Source organism: Entelurus aequoreus, linkage group LG14 (genome assembly GCF_033978785.1).
Source record: "Entelurus aequoreus isolate RoL-2023_Sb linkage group LG14, RoL_Eaeq_v1.1, whole genome shotgun sequence".
NCBI classification, from domain to species: Eukaryota; Metazoa; Chordata; class Actinopteri; order Syngnathiformes; family Syngnathidae; genus Entelurus; species Entelurus aequoreus.
In genome coordinates, this window is record NC_084744.1 from 18,587,585 (window position 1) to 18,605,138 (window position 17,554).

The following is a 17,554-nucleotide window of genomic DNA, read 5'->3' on the forward strand; positions in this document are numbered from 1 at the left end:
TGCCGAGTGTTATTGTTTTTGGTCTTAAAGGCAATAATAGTTTCTGTTCGTCTTCCCCAGGATCCAATGGGTTTGGCAAACGCTGACAATGCCTTTACACTTTACTACGTTAGATTTAGAGCAGCTGCGCCCAAAGTTAGAGTGAGTATTTCATTGTTTTTTTTTATCAAAACATACAATTGCATGTTAGCACCATATAATTCTGTTCATATTTGTCTTCCAGTCTCTAATAGAACAGATAGAACAGCGGGCGGAAAAGATTCCAGAGTGAGTTCTTACCACAATTTCCATTTAGTGACGTAAATCATCTCATCTTTATAATATGTGCTCGTGCAGATACCATCACCTGTTGGATGAAATCCATCAGTGTTACCTTGACCAGAGAGAGCTGCTTCTCAGTCCCAGCATTACTTCCACCATCACAGATTTGACCCAGCAGAACATTAAAGACCACTGCGCCCTGGTGAGGCATGAACAAGCACAGAACCCAGCTGCCCTTTTTAAAAGTAGTCAAGTGATACTTCATGTCGGGCTAGAATGCATCGATATGTATCCTACCCAAGCATATTTCCTGTAATCTTTGAGTTTGTGCACATGATAAATGGCTCCCGGCGTGCCGACTTTCATCATTTTTTGGCAGGGATTCAAACTGTTTGCTTTTTGTACAGGTCCGCGGTGGCTGTGCCTTTATGGTGCATGTGTGCCAGGATGAACATCAGCTTTACAATGAGTTCTTCGCCAAGTTCACGCCCAAACTAGAGTGAGTAGTGCCTTCCATTGAGCCGTGTCCCTGGTTTAAAATCTTCTTCTAAAGTGGCACAAAACCTGAAGTTTGAATTGCAGTCTTACATGACGTCAGACTCAGCTCAGTGAGCATCTTAAAGTAGGGGTGTCAAACTTATTTTTGTTTCAAGCCACATCCAAGATATAATTGCCCTCTGCTTATAAAAATATGTATATAACTTTATAAGTACCTCATTATAGTATTACACAATTTCCCATGCATATTATATTTCTTGTAGTCACAAATTGATGGATGACTTGCTTTGACATCACAAGTCAAGGTGAAAAATGGGTATGAAAAAATATTTATAACAAAAATGAAAAAATATTTATAACAAAAAATGCTTAGAATATATAGTTGCATGAATTGATAATATTAAAGTTTATGAAATATGCAATTGCATGCAGTACATTTTTTTTTCTGTCAAAATGGAAAACAAATACATTTAGCAAGAAAGATGAAGTGATATTGAGGCACAGGATTCCAGGCTTTTGCCGGCAATATAAAGTGATGCAGTAGGCCACAGCTGGCTCCTGGTCCTTCAGCGTGACACCTATGATCTAAAGAATTTACTCCAAAGAGATACAATTAATTGATTAATTCCATTCGATGAAAGCTTAAATGTATATCCTGTAACTTCAATTAAACATTTGAGTATAACTACAGTAATACAAATTGATATAATCTGGATCGTATAGAGTGCCTGGACATTTGAATACATTGACAGCCGCAAGGTCGGTGCAGTAGTGCGCGCATGAGAATGGTGGTATGTAAGTGCTGAGTGTGTGTGGCAGTGAACAGCAGAGAGTGTTTTTTTTGGTTTCATTTTTATTGATGCACACATGTAAAAGTGCAACTTCAATGTTGATGATTCTACAAAGAAGAATGAGCGTTATGTCAAACAGAACAACTGTCCCTAAAGTACTGTATGCATTTAGGCTATAAAGTGTGTTCTATCCGATTACTCGAACAAACTAATCAATGGATTCCTTGATTACTAAAATAATCAATAACCACAGACCTATAGCATATTAACCTTTTAATATAAGACAACCTCTCTTTTTAAGACCTGTTTTTTTTTCACAAGAGAAAATCCATCCATCCGTCCAAGTAAGTGTATTATTTTTTTCTTTTAAATATTTCTTTATTGGGTTTTTAGACATACAATTGACAGGAATAGTCAAACATACTTTAATTACCCCTTCTCCCCCCAACAAGTAAAACAAAAAAGTATAATAATTAAATAAATAAATAAATTAGAAAGGACAATAATACCTATTTCAACATAAAACCACAGACAGATGCATTCCTGAATTGCCCAAGAGAGATACAACAACTAACAAGCACACAAAAGGCACATCAACCACCCACATTTCAATTGTGTTTCAATCAGGGTTAATTTAAAAACCAGTCTGTTCTACATATTTCAGAAAAGCACCCCAGAGTTCTTTAAACTTTGCTGAACAACCATTCAATGTCAGCCTAAACTTGAGAAAGTAAAACACATCTTTAAAGCAGCGAGTGTGGCAAGGAGGAGCTGCTGATTTAGCACAATGCATCTTCAAGCCAACAAAGTAGTGAATGCTACAATATTCTATTTGGATTTGTTAAAGGTAGATGACTGAGGTGCTACATAAAATAGTTCACTTAGGATTCGGTTCAATCCTTTCGCCAAGGACACAGACAAAGTTTTAAACATGTTTTTCCATTACCTGCTCAGAGATGGGAAGAGCCAAATCATATGTATCAAGTTAGCTGGTGCCTGTTGACACCGATTACATAACACAAATATGCCATCATATATCTTTGCTAATCGGACTTTGGTATACTGTAATAAGTGCAATGTATTGACTTGCGTTGAATGAGGCTGTGTCTGCCGCAAACGGGACTCTTATTACGAGTGTACTATTTTTAAATAGAAATTTAAAAAAACATAATATTTCTTAGCTGTATGACAGTTGTTGACTCATTGATCACTATTACCATACAGTGGTGCCTATCATTAAATTACGTATGACGGTTGAACATTTTAAAATATTGCATAATGACATAGCTCTCTATGAAAGGAAATGGTTGCCTGGCAAAATATAAATGTATTTTTAGTAAATTAGTATTATTTTTGGATTCACACAGTGAAGCTTCAGAATTATCTGGAACAAAGCATTTAATTTGGGTTTCATGTCATCTTCGCGACAGTGAGCTGCTGGAGAAGCTGTGTTTGTCTTTGTACGATGTTCTGCGGCCTCTGATCATTCACATCATCCACCTGGAAACTCTGTCGGAGCTCTGTGGCATCCTCAAGAACGAGATGCTAGAGGACCACGTTCACAACAATGGTGGGTGGAATCCTTTGTTCTCAAAGCTGCAGGAATGTCGTACGCTTGCCACAGCCCAGTTTAACTATCGCAAATTCTGCAATATCAGATAATGCTGTTAAAGTATTGTAACTAGCAAGTGTGGTTGTATATCTCTCAATTCAAATACATAGCAGGTATTTGTATTAACTGTTAATGATAATAATGATGATAATGATAATAATAATGGGTTAGATTTATAATAGCACTTTTCTAGACTCTCAAAGCACTTTACAGTGAGAACTGAGAACCCATCATTCATCCACGCCACATTCACACGTTTATGGTGGTAAGCTAAATTTGTGGCCACAGTTGTCATGGGGTAGACTGACAGAAAAGTGGCTGCCAATTTGCGCCTACAGCATCTCCGACCACCATCACCAAATATTCATTCACATTCAACTGTGAGCAGTAAGGTGGGAGAAGTGTCTTGCTCAAGGACACAACGGCAGTGACTAGGATCACACAAGCTGTACTTGTACTAGGAACCCTCAAGTTTTTAGACGGCTACTCTACCATTTGAGCCACACCGCCGTACTGAAAGTGGAAGCTGTGAAAGTTATTTCTGCATTGTTTGAAACAGCCAGCCAACTGGGGGCCTTTGACGCCGTGGTGAAGCAGATGCTGGAGGATGTGCAGGAAAGGCTCGTCTACAGGACGCACATTTACATCCAGACAGACATCACAGGCTACAAGCCTGCCCCGGGGGATCTGGCCTATCCTGAAAAACTGGAGATGATGGAGGTGAGCCTCAACCCGCGTTGCTGAAAGGGATTGTAAAGATCCTCACAACAGAAAGACATGCATCTCTGGTTATAAATTCTGCTCATAATACACCGTGTTTTTGAAGTATTTAGCATTTTTTCTGTTCCATTCTTCGTCTTACCAGAAAATCGCTCAGAGTTTGAAGGAAGAGCAAATGAAGCAAATGTCCCAGGTGTCCGTCTTTTCGGATGTTCAGCTTGAGGATCCAGATGGGGGAAAAAACAGCAATGCTGGTATGTGTTACCACATCAATGTCCCTTAAATTAAACAGTTCAGGTGCTGTAATCACATGCCTGACATGCTTTCACTTTTACATGAGGACTTGCAGGGAAACCAGAGGCATCCCGCCTGCAGTCGTCAGTCTCTCCCGCCGATTTGCACGGCATGTGGTACCCTACGGTCAGACGGACACTTGTCTGCTTGTCTAAGCTGTACAGATGTATAGACGTGAGTGCCATTTAAACACAATAGAATATCCTCACATCTTTTGTCTTTTTTTTTTCTTTTCAATTTCCATCCCCATTATTTTGCCTTTTTCCAGAGAGCTGTCTTCCAGGGTTTATCTCAAGAAGCCTTATCTGCTTGCATCCAGTCCCTGCTGAGAGCTTCTGATAGCATCCTTAAGAACAAGGTTTGGCACACTTGCTCAAAAGCAGTTTTGTACTTTTGCAATTTTCTATTATTCTAAAGTCTGTTGGAAACCCATGCCTGTCTTTGGATGCTGTAGACGACTTCCCGCCTAATTCTATTTCATTAGAACTTCCCGCTGCAATGGGGTACTTAACTAAAGCAGCTGGGATGTCATTTAAAGTTTATTTTTAATGGCGGCGTTATTACGCTCTGCAGACTGTTCAGTGAACTCTCCTTTTATTTATAGGCCGCTCTCACCTTCAAATTTGCTGTTAATATCTGCGCTGCCTGCCCCGTTTCAACCTAACATTTAGAATTAATGCAGCAACATCAATTTCAGGGGACAAGTGTCCTCCCCGTACCTTTTTTACCCCCGTCCAATCTGTAATTACCAGCTCAGCAATAAAACGGCCTCAGATATCTCTTTTCCTCCACACAGTATCGCGGCTCTTTCCAATTCCGATTATGCAGAAGTTATTAATTAGCTGACTTTCCTTATCATCTGCAAGCCTGCTTGAGTTCTCCTTGTTCCCAACAACCTGGAAAGTCAGTCAGCGCTCTGTTTGTCTTTGGCAGCGCAAGCGGTGCATTTAAAAAGCGTGCTCTCTGGTTTTCTCTAGACACAAATAGATGGGCAGCTTTTCCTGATCAAGCACTTGCTGATAATGCGTGAACAGATTGCTCCATTTCACACTGATTTCGCCATCAAGGAAATTTCGCTGGATCTAAAGAAAACGCGAGGTAAGATATTTGACGATGTCTGCGTTCAACTCCACAAAGCCACTCATTACATTCCCATGCTCATTAAGCAACTTGTGCCTGTGACATGCAGCGCTGGCAACAATTAATGTGGAAAATACAGTGTCATCCAACACCTTAATGTTGGTTAACTGCTGGCTCACAGGTCACATTTGCTCCTCCCACCACCTTCACTCAAGGTCATATTTGATTTGTGCCGCTAGAGGGCACTCCAATGCTGCACCCTTATTTTCATTTTTGTGCTCTTTGTCAAGACGCTGCCTTCAAAATCCTGAACCCGATGGCTGTTCCCAAATTCTTCCGGCTTAACAGTCACAACGCCATTCTCGAATTCCTGTTGGAGGTTTTTCTTTCTTTTTCTTTTTGTCCCTTTTTTCAATTCAACATGCCATTCACTTTCTGCCAAGGGAGCCTGCACTTGAAAGCATAATTTTCTCCGCTCCACAGGGAACCCCGGAGATAAAGGAGCATTACATCGACTCCAAGAAGGATGTGGACCGACACCTGAAGTTCAGTTGCGAGCAGTTCATTCAGCAGCAGACTCAGATCTTCACGTGGAACCTTGAGGACTTCCTCACCAAGGTAACCGCCAGACATGTCCTCAGGCAGAGACACCACGTCCTGCCTGTCTGCGCTCAGCTTTTAAGTTTATTACAATCCATTTAGATTGATACTTGTCTATGTTGCCTCCGACTGCAGACAATGTCTTCTATTCAGCTGTGATATGCACTCGTGATGCTCCCCTATTGTTTTCTTTCAAATACAATTTTCTTCCAATCATTTGCTGCCTACCTTTTTCTTCCTCCTTCCACCCACCCAATGCATTTTCATTGTCACTTTTCTGCAAACACCAACAATTGTTCAATTGTCAAATGAACACAATTGGTTCGATTTGGTAGCTAATCAGTTTGACGCTGCAACACAGTGAGAAGATTGTGTTTGTTTTGCTTGTTTGCAAGGCTGTCACAAAACTATGGTTTGATTTTCACTCAGGTTGCAGCCCTCAAAACCATGGCCATTGAAGGCGGCCCAGCATACACGCTGTCTCAGCAGCCATGGGCTCAGCCTGGTAGGTTCCGGGCTCATGAAAAGGCCACCAGCATGGTGCTGCAATTCATCTCATTGTTTGCTGGGTGCGCTCCAGGGCGTGTTTGTGTTGTCTTACTCATTTTATTTCCCCTTTCTCTTTTCAGCAAAGATCAACGATCTGGTGATGGCAACCTACCGAGTGATGAAGAACAAGCTGCCGAGCACACTGCAGAGCATGTCCTTGTACTTGGCCAACAGAGACACAGAGTTCATCCTTTTCAAGCCAGTGCGGGTACGTGGTTCAAAGCAGGAAGGCGTTTTTAAAAACATTTTACCCATTTTATTCTGGAAAGCCAGTATGTGTACTTCACACATGACCTAGTTAAACAACATTATATTTGGAGATATTGTCTGCATGAAGACATCTGTGCAATGTCATTAGCAAATTTCTTTTAACCACTGTAGACTTAGTGCTGTAAATACTGTAGTGAAAAGACCTGCTAATAAGTTTAGCTGACCACTTTACTTGCAGAGCCTAGTCAGTATTTTAATACAATTGACTGAATATATTCATCTTATATTTGTTCATACATCACTGAGGTGACAAAGGTTGTGTTGTTGGTACAGTTAGGTGACCATTTCAAATTTTAGGTATTATGCCCAAATTTGTTGAGGTCAAAGAAGTACATAAACTGTATGTACTACATAACTTATACAGGCATGTGAAATGTCCATGTTTTTAAACATTCATTTTCACATCAAAATATCACTTCCCCTTTTTTTTAATTAAATATTGTAGCATGTAAGGACAGGGAGTCGAAGGACGAGTGTCAAAAGATAGAGCTAATTGTTTGACTTCGCTTTCTTTTCAGCAATTGAGCAGTATCTATACATCCATGGCTTCTCAGCGCAACAAAACAACACAATGTGTCTTATGAAAACCCGTCTGACCGGAACTTTCCAACAGTAACAAAAATTACATGGGTGAATTATGTAAACCCACTACAGTATCAAAAAAATAGGATTTACACAAAATGTTTTGAACGCTCGCCTCAGCCGTAGGTACTCGCTATTCCTGGGAGATGATCAGGGGCATCAAAACGAGCTCGCTAGTTAGCATAGTTGGCATCCTCTAGCTCAGTGGTTCTCAAATGGGGGTACGCGTACCCCTGGGGGTACTTGAAGGTATGCCATGGGGTATGTGAGATTTTTTTTAAGTGTCTGTCAAAAAGAACTGTGAAAAGAAATGCAATATTCAGTGTTGACAGCTAGATTTTTTGTGGACATGTTCCATAAATATTGATGTTAAAGATTTCTTTTTTTGTGAAGAAATGTTTCGAATTAAGTTCATGAATCCAGATGTATCTCTAATACAATCCCCAAAGAGGGCACTTTAACTTGATGATTACTTCTTTGTGTAGAAATCTTTATTTACAATTGAATCACTTGTTTATTTTTTAACAAGTTTTTAGTTATTGTTATATCTTTTTTTCCAAATAGTTCAAGAAAGACCACAATAAATTAGCAATATTTTTCACTGTTATACAATTTAATGAATCAGAAACTGTTGACATAGTGCTGTATTTTACGTCTTTATCTCTTTTTTTCAACCAAAAATATTTTGCTCTGATTAGGGGGTACTTGAATTAAAAAAATGTTCACAGGGGTACATCACTGAAAAAAGGCTAGCTTACTTGCTATCGCCTGCGTTCGCTCTCCGAGCCAAAACGTTGACAGCTTTCTAGTTTGCTGCTAATCATATTTGGATCATTACAATGTGAACATTGTTAGTTTCTGTACCAGTTGTAGTTCTAGAGCATTTATTAGTAGCCAGCGAGAAGTTATATTTTTGATATGACGGATGTAAACAGAGGTCACAAGACTGGAAGTATATTACCCGAGGGGGCGTGGCTACAGGATAGAGTTGACCCGCCCCGAAGGGCCTAGAGACTCCCTGCAGCCAGACGGGAAGACCTCCCCTGCCCCACCAGCAACCGGGCCCCCAGGAGCCTAATCCCCTCCCGGAAAGCTCGACCGCCGCAGGACCGCCCGTCACGGGGCCACGGGAACCACCCAGCCCACCTGCAGGGACCCCAACGAAGGAGATGGAACATCCAGCAACCATCCTGGCGAATCCTCTCCCTGAGGGAAGAGAAAAACATTTACAAATTAAAAAGATCACAGACACGCTGACACACAAGGTCACTACCCCAGCAGCTGGCCGACTTGCAGCACTGCGGAATACTTTGCAGCGCACCGAGCTGCCACGATATATGCGGAGACCCAGCAGGCCCAAACCAGGACAGGCATCCGGAAGGGATGGACGGTCGGACCCTGGGGCCCCAGACACGCAACCCGGCTGCAGTCCGGCCGTGCACCCTCTTTCCCCTATGGAGAGCCCCCAACAAGCCCGCACCCAGACGACGGCACGACACCGGGCGTGAAGGACAATGCGGCAGAGCTCGAGGGCTGGCCCCGGCCGACACCCGACAAGCCAACCAACAAACGAGAACGAAGCCGGCAAGTTCGCCAGCCCCGACAAACACCACGTGCATGCGCTGCCAGAAGTCACAACATCGGCCACCCCCCTGCAGCGCCAGCTCACCAGTCGGCCCAAACACCAACACGCAAAAAAGAGACATCAACACTAAAAGACTCTACTCCCCAATCCAAACGTTTTCTGAGTTCTTTGCATGCGTGTTATAGAATTTTACATTACATTTTTAATGATAATAATTTTGGTAAATTGTCTACTAAAAAACACAAAAAATATGCAGTACAATACATGGGACATGTAAGTGTCAAAAGAGGTTGGTAGTTGAGAATAAATCTAAAATACTGTATACTGTATAAATGCACACAAATGCAGAAATTATTATATTGATTTACAAAAAAATAGTTTGAGCTTGTGTGGCAGCGCTTCGTGCCAATAAAAATCTTCCTCTTTTTATTATTATTATTTTTTTTTTTTTCAAAGGGTGCTCACAGGCCTGCTTATAGCCACAGCATTAGGACTACTTTACTTGTAGCAATACATGTTCTTTCAGGTGCTTTCAGGACTGGGGAGAGTTTTGTATGGTGTAAGAATCCAGTACTTCCTTCCTCAATCCTACCTCTAGTGTCTTATTTACAACACAAGTTGTACTGTTCTCCTATTGACTGCGTGGGTCCCCCTCAGGGTACTCCGATTTCCTCCCACCTCTAAAGAGATGCACTTGGGGATAGGTTGATTGGCAACACTAAATTGACCCTAGTGTGTGAATGTGAGTGTGAATGTTTGTCTATCGGTGTTGGCCATGCTATGAGGTGGCGACTTGTCCAGGGTGTACCCTGCTGCCTTCTGCCCAAGAGCAGCTGGGATAGGCTCCTTTCTACTTTTCATGAACAATTTCAGCAAATCCTAATGTTTTTTACTTATATTTTGTGGTGAAAGTCAAAGATCTGGTTCTTACAAAACACATGTAATCTCGCCAGTCAGTGTTCAACAAGTCTCCTTTCAGGGGCGTTATTGTCATACAAGCAAGAATCTTGTTCGTTTTTATTGATATTTATGGTTGAATTATGCAAAGTACTGCTAGATTAAGGGGTTTCAACATGTGGTACAGTGAGCATCCTGTCCTGAGCCTCTCCCTAGGAGCTAAAAATCTATTTATTTTGCCACTGACAAGTCTCAAGTTAAATTAGCAGTTTTTCTGGTGTAGGCCGAGTTTAGACTTTGAAAATGACTGTGCTAGATGCATTTTTAAACCTAGTGCAAAGCAACAACCTACAATGTTCTTTTTGACACAATATGCAAAACTAGAGTCCTAGGTTAAATCAATACACAAATCTTGTTGCCGTCTTTTCTGTCCCCCATAAAGGGGAACTGCACTTTTTGGGGGTAATTTCTTCTATCGTTCACAATCATTATGAAACGTTTTTTTGGTCGCTTACTTACACATAAAAATCGTCTCGTTTTTGGTGGCTAGCAATGCAGCTAATAGGAGCAATCAATTCTACTACTAAATCACTTTAAAAATAAGTTAAAAACCATCAACAATACATCATTTACGTTCCATAACCTGTATAATAACCAAACTGTAGCGACATTGTTATTGTAAAAGTGACCACTGAGGAACTCTAGCGTACGAGCACATCGGCGTGCTACGGTATTAGATAAGAGATAAGATAGCTTCTACGTCCGCACGAAACACATTTGAGTTTGTAATACATAACACGATGCGATAGGGCATCAATCTGTACTGACTGAAAAACATGAACAATCATATTACAGTATCTGTAAAGTATTATCCCACATTTTATGTTTTGTTTGTACACAGCTAGCCAGACAGTGTATGTACTGTAGTTGTAATAACACATGATGCGCTGCATGTATCATGATCAATATAAAGTGTGACTCACTCAAGGGATAGTTGTCTGTCTAGTCCAGCTGGCTGGTGACATTTTTTCCAGTTAATTATGGGTAAGCACTCTATTTCTGTCAAAATAGCTTGGCTTCAAGTTCCACATTTTGCAGCTTCGAGTCCCTTTCACCTCATTCTCTCAGCTTCCGTCTGCTCTAACATCTCAGTCTTGTTTCATACTGGCTTCTAGAAGCAGTAGTTCATCCTCCATATATTCAGATTAAAAAAGATAAGGTTGTGAAGCCTCATTTGTCCAAAAATAGTCATCTTAGTTGTTTGTTACGGCTATGATAAGAACACACTCGTGTGTTTCTACCTGGAAGGGGTTGTTGCCGGAAGGCAGACGTGCGCTGCTATGGAAACAAAAATAAATGCGCCAAATAATTAGTTCCGACAATGATTAAAATGACCAAAATACGGTAAATCAATGTTTATTTATATAGAACTAAATCACAAGTGTCTCAAAGGGCTGCACAAGCCACAACGACATCCTCGGTTCAGAGCTCACATAAGGGCAAGGAAAAACTCACAACCCAGTGGGATGTCAATGTGAATGACTATGAGAAACCTTGGAGAGGACCGCAGATGTGGGTGACCCCCCACCCCCTCAGGGGAGACCGGATGCAATTGAACATATTACATATTGTTATGAACGTGTCTGTTACTACATTGTATATAGACTTGCAGCGTGTATATAAAACGTTGATGGAGGATTTAGAAGTTGTTTTAGAGGGTTTTGAAGGCATCTTTAAAATAAAATAAAAACACATATATGGGTTTTTGTCTTTCACAGTGATTGTGAACGATAGGCAAAATTCCCAAAAACGTGCAGTTCCCCTTTAAATGATGATGTCCCTTTTGTTCGTTGTATTTGTTTAGACTTCAAAACCTGTTTTTTCTCCGATACAGAATAATATCCAGCAAGTATTCCAAAGACTGCACACTTTACTCCAGGAGGAATATAGCGGAGAGGACCTTCAAATCATCGCATGCCCGTCAATGGAACAGGTACTCTGCTGTGAAATAGAGAAAAAGGACACCCACATGTTTTAATAATGCAGCTGCAATTCTCATTTCTGCTGAGAGCAAGTTCACTTGCAGCATCATTAAATAGGCTACGCAAACAGTCTTTGTAAGCGCTTTGCTTTTCTTTTCCCAGATTAACCTGCTGCTGTCTGCGAATAAGTAATGACCTGAACGCCTTCTGGCTTGTGATGTCGCACATCCAGCTGTGGTATTGAGAGGACAACACGAGTCGCGCTCAGAACTGAGATGGCCGAAAAAAAAGCCAAATGTTTCAACACACAGCAGTCGGGAGTTTGCTGAGCCGCCCATTATGAAGTCAAGATCTCTCCTTTTTTGCTTTGTTTAAAACATGGAGGCGTAAAAAAATCTCATCCTGCACTCTGGCTGTGTCTCACTTAACAGCAAAATGGTTGAGGATAAAGCATACTAACATGATGTGATGGTGTGGGGCTAGCGGGATAAAATCTGTTGGAGTGCTCAGAGAAGGACTCTTGGGCTGTGTGAATGGAGGAACTGGAGGACCGTTCATCAGCCATTTAGCTCACAGGCCAGTAACACGACTCGCTTTCCGATTCCCTCAATGACCATTGGGAAGGATAACAAGAGAAAAATGCTGCAAAACCTTTTTTTTGTTGCATTTTAGCACAGAGATTATTTTTAGCCTGTGCTAACATGCTCAGGTGTGTGATCATGGTAAATTCTGTACAGGTTCCACAAAACTGTTGCAATTATGTAAAAAGGACAAATTATATGTTTTATAGCTTTTTTTTTATACCTTGGTTACAAATCAAATGCTTCTCATTCTAAATAACAGGTTCTTCACCTTCAGGTTTGCACTGTTCATGGGAAACCATGTATGCCGCTAAAATGACGTGTACAGTTATACTATTTATGAACATTGGGATTAAAACATTCCTCATCAGGTTTGATGAGTGGCTGAGAAGAATGTGACATTCAAATTGTGATTTTTGTGACTAGTGCTGTGATTCTTCTCATACTAATGAGAACCTGCCCTTTAGGGAGTGTCCTTGTCAGACACGCTGTTGCCATCTTTCCACCTGTGCCGTGACCTTCTGCGAACTAACAGTCTCGTTCCATGCCGGGTGTTCCAAAGCGGGACGTCGATCTCGACGCGCTTCTGCTGCAGATTTCCCACCAAAGGACATCAGGTCTTTGCACTGACACACTTTTGATTGAGTCGACACATTGACACCATGTCGCAAGTAATTGATTTGTCATGCTCCCACATAGTCGTTACGCCTACAACAGACTTACTTTGTGAATGTAAAACCACGGATACTGACAGAAGCAAGCATTGCAAGTGGTAGTCTAGTGGTTCACATAGCGGAATTTGGTGTAGCTGGTATTGGAGCATCTCCAACTGCAGGTGACCTGTTCAGTGTGGATTCTGTTTTTTGTCTTAATACAAGCGGTACGTAAAATGGATGGATGGATATAAAAAGCCTTTATTCAGTCCCACCAGGATTTTGTTGGCTTTTTTTATTTCTTATTGTTGCAGCCTAAAATGACTGAATTCATGGAAGCTTTTCAGAAAGTTGACAAAAGTTGCTATGTTTTGGGGCTTATTCTTCTATCAACATTGAATCAACCTGTGTTTTTATGAATGAAATCAATGATTTAAGTGTTCCTCAAAAAGCATTGATATTTTACTTGTTTTATACTGTACCACACAGATTTAATAGACACTAAATGACGGAACATACAAATAACTGTACTGTGTTAAGTAATCATAACTAATAATAGTAGATAAAATTATAGAAATAAACTCCACTGAAGGCTTCCTTATTGTCTCCTGTGTGCTGTCGTACACAAGTTGCAGATATTCTCCGTGTATGTTTTACGCTTGAAGTGTTTGTCCATCTTAAACATTCATTTATGTTTCAACACATTTCTCGCCACATGTCAAGAGCACTCTGAAGTGGTCATTTTTGTTGTTTTGTTATTTTTGCACTTCAAAATCTATCATGTAACTGTGGCCTCTTTGCTAGGTCTGCATTGCAAATGAAAATCTATTTCTAATTATTTTAACCTGGATAAATGAAGCTTAAATAAAAAATAAAAGTACCGGTACGTGTAAACTAGGACGTAGGGATACCGGTGTTTTGCTAATATATAAATAATTATATTACCCAGAAGGTTTAGCACATAGACAGGACCAGGATGTAGGTCTGCGGTACGCGACAGGAAAACAAAACTGCAGTTTGAGCAATAAAGAGTTTATATATTGTTACACATTGTTGTTCTTGCTTCGTATACACAAGACACAAACATGTTTTGATTAGACACTTGACATCCGTATTTGAACGTCGCTTAGAGCAAATTCGATTGGTGAAATATAAATTGGCAAAAATGTGCGGGGAAGTTGCGGGCATTGGACAAAGTTGCGAGGCCGATTCGCTACGATTGGAAGGACTGCTTCATTGCAAAATGTTTAGTGTCTACAGACAGGTGTGCTCTTAATTTGCTTTGCTCTGTTTTGAAAAATGTGACAGTGATGTCATGGCATGTTTTAGTTGTCTAATGCCATTTCCCCGGTGTTCTCTCTTGAAATAGATGTGATAATCACTTTGTTGGATAATTGATTGGTGGATCGTCATAAAGCAATGGGAGTCAAAATCATTGGTTGTAACCAGTAGAGGCACTATTAATTCAATCCTAACTTGTTTGTGGCATACAATAGAATGTCCTAACAGACCTCAATGGTTGAACAAGAGTTCAAAACATTCAGAGAAATAGCTTTGTAAAGTTGTTAATTTTCCTCCTTGGTTGGCCATGTAAGTAAATGTCCTTGTGATAGGTCTGATGCAATTCCTTATTAGCACCAAATCTAGCTGTTTCTATGGTGTGCTTTAATTTTTTTAACCAGTATTCAATTTATATTTGAACAATATATATTGTATATCCGGCTGATCTCTCAGCATTAACACGCAATTTGCGAGGGAACAACTTTACTGGTTGGTGTGCCGTTTGTGTGTTCTGTCAATCACAGTAAAACTAGACCAGTGTTTCCCACACATTCATTTATTTGTGGCGGACCGCCACGAAAGAATTACGTCCGCCACAAATAAAATAACATAAAATAAAAAAATATATATATGTTTTATTTTTATTTTTTTGTCCTGTCCAGCTCCTCAGGCAAATCATATAGTTGATGTAGATGCCCATATAGGCTGTTCAGATTTACTTTACAAAAGAGAAGTGTAGGATACTTCTCTTGTTGCCTTATTTGTATTTGACCACTACTGTTTTCTGTTTATTTGTTACTGACTGTGGCAGGACACCTCTGCCTCTGTTTCACTTTATGTTGCTGGTAAATAATATGGTTGTGGTAGTAGGCTAAAGTTAAATTATTTAGTATGCACTAATTAAAGGGGCAGAGCTTTAAGAGACATTTTAGCTTTTATATTTTATAAGATATATTTTTTGTAAGAACCACAATTAATAAATAACTTATTTTTCAAATCTGTATATAAATATGTACATAGTGTTGTAAATATATTGTAAAATGGATGGATGTTTAAAACAAAACTGTTATTATTAATTAGTAAGTATACATTTTTTTAGCCTTTTTAGAGAAAATCATATCATTGTAGTACATTATGCAAATTACTTGATGATGTCATGGTGACCACGCCCATAGCCACGCCCCCACCGCCACAGGTATCTTGGCAGTTTATGGGAAACACTGTAGACTATCGCCACACTGTATTTTGGCCGTGTATTCACACACTGCTTCCAATTTTGAACACTGGGCTCCACAATTGTTGTCTTCGTGATGGACATTTCAAAAATACGAAACTAATTTGGCCACACTGAGCTTCTCATCTCCCCAACAATTACACTGTTGCACCATGCCCCAAACATGTGATGCAGCCCGGACGAGACAAAATGGCACGTTCTCTCCCCCCGTCAGGTGAGTATTGTCAATTTGCTGTTCCTGCCAAATCTCCTGACAGCTGCCAAGCTTTCCATTAATGACCTCATTTAAACAATGATACAATCATTCAGTGATGAATTACACGGCCAAGTAAAGCAAAATTGTAATGCAGGGAACGGAAGTACTCTAATCCTCATTTGGATTCTCCAGCAAAGAATCGCTTTGGGAATACTAATAAAACAGGACAGCGTCTCCGCAATTAGCGAGCATGCAGTAACAAAACGAACATTCATTAAATTAATTGAAAATAGAAGTCAGAAGACATGTTACTAGAATTGGATCAACTATTGAACCTTCCACATTCTCAGAAAAGAAACATTTGCATGTGTTTATTTGGCTTTCTTATACAGCAGGATGCATGGTAAATTGCAATTAACACATAATATACTACGGTACTGTTCTATTTTGGTTAAAATCACAAAGGACATAGTATTGCTTCTCGCTGTAACCCTTTACGCTTGCTTAATTGCACTCTAAAAATAAGCATTGCGGTGTTAGTCATAGGCGTGAAATCTACTGTAAAATGAACCAATCAGTGGAGGCAACACTTTTCAAAAGCTCTCAATAAGTGACAGTTGTCTCATTAAATCATTTCAAAACCATTGCTATTGCATTCCTTAAATTATGTTAAAACAATCCCATTAACAGCAGTTATTTTAACAAGATAAAGTAGTATTAAAAGTCCTCAATACTTGATTGAACACCATATATACTGTGTGTATATATATATATATATATATATATATATATATATATATATATATATATATATATATATATATATATATATATATACAGTCAAGAAAATAAGTATTTGAACACCCTGCTATTTTGCAAGTTCTCCCATTTAGAAATCATGGAGGGGTCTGAAATTTTCACGGTAGGTGCTTGTCCACTGTATGAGAGATAACCTAAAAAAAAAATCCAGAAATCACAATATATGATTTTTTAACAATTTATTTGTGTGATACAGCTGAAAATAAGTATTTGAACACCTGTCTATCAGCTAGAATTCTGACCCTCAAAGACCCGTTAGTCCGCCTTTAAAAGTCCTCCTCCACTCCACTGTATTATCCTGACTCAGATGCACCTGTGTGAGGTCGTTAGCTGCATAAATACACCTGTCCAGCCCATACGATCAGTAAGACCCAAACATTCAGCATGACTAAGAGCAAAGAGCTGTCCAAAGACACCAGAGACAAAATTGTACAACTCCACAAGGATGGAAAGGGCTACGGAGAAATTGCCAAGCAGCTTGGTGAAAAAAGGTCCACTGTTGGAGCAATCATTAGAAAATGAAAGAAGCTAAACATGATGGTCAATCTCAATCGGAGTGGAGCCCCATGCAACATATCACCTGGTGGGGTCTCAATGATGCTAAGAAAGGTGAGGAATCAGCCCAGGACTACACGGCAGGACTTGGTCAATGACCTGAAAAGAGCTGGGACCACTGTTTCCATGGTAATACACTAAGACGTCATGGTTTGAAATCATGCATGGCACGGAAGGTTCCCCTGCTTCAACCAGCACATGTTAAGGCCCGTCTTAAGTTTGCCAATGACCATTTGGATGATCCAGAGGAGTCATGGGAGAAAGTTTTGTGGACAGATGAGACCAAAATTGATCTTTTTGGTCATAATGCCACTATGCGTGTTTGGAGGAAGAAGAATGATGCGTACCGTCCCAAGAACACCATCCCTACTGTGAAGCATGGGGGTGGTAGCATCATGCTTTGGGGGTGTTTTTCTGCTCATGGGACAGGACGACTGTACTGTATTAAGGAGAGGATGACTGCAGCCATGTATTGTGAGATTTTGGCCAAAAACCACCATCCCTCAGTCAGATC

General features: G+C 40.2%; 1 protein-coding gene across 2 annotated transcripts in view; it reads left to right on the top strand.

Annotated features, from left to right (window-relative positions):
- Window positions 1–13,597, top strand: part of cog3 (component of oligomeric golgi complex 3) — a 29,903-nt gene extending 16,306 nt beyond the window's left edge. Inside the window, exons 8-23 of one of the 2 annotated variants that reach the window (XM_062070540.1) lie at window positions 61–141; window positions 224–267; window positions 337–463; window positions 669–760; window positions 2,981–3,120; window positions 3,722–3,882; window positions 4,028–4,136; window positions 4,232–4,350; window positions 4,445–4,534; window positions 5,154–5,274; window positions 5,547–5,635; window positions 5,740–5,874; window positions 6,286–6,361; window positions 6,486–6,613; window positions 11,634–11,732; window positions 11,884–13,597. In XM_062070540.1, the coding sequence (XP_061926524.1) occupies window positions 61–141; window positions 224–267; window positions 337–463; window positions 669–760; window positions 2,981–3,120; window positions 3,722–3,882; window positions 4,028–4,136; window positions 4,232–4,350; window positions 4,445–4,534; window positions 5,154–5,274; window positions 5,547–5,635; window positions 5,740–5,874; window positions 6,286–6,361; window positions 6,486–6,613; window positions 11,634–11,732; window positions 11,884–11,913 (1,641 nt within the window). In that variant the 3' untranslated portion in view covers window positions 11,914–13,597. Of the gene's footprint in view, window positions 1–60; window positions 142–223; window positions 268–336; window positions 464–668; window positions 761–2,980; window positions 3,121–3,721; window positions 3,883–4,027; window positions 4,137–4,222; window positions 4,351–4,444; window positions 4,535–5,153; window positions 5,275–5,546; window positions 5,636–5,739; window positions 5,875–6,285; window positions 6,362–6,485; window positions 6,614–11,633; window positions 11,733–11,883 lie in introns of both variants that reach the window. The other variant, XM_062070539.1, reaches the window with a different exon arrangement.
- The last annotated feature ends 3,957 nt before the right edge of the window (window positions 13,598–17,554 follow it).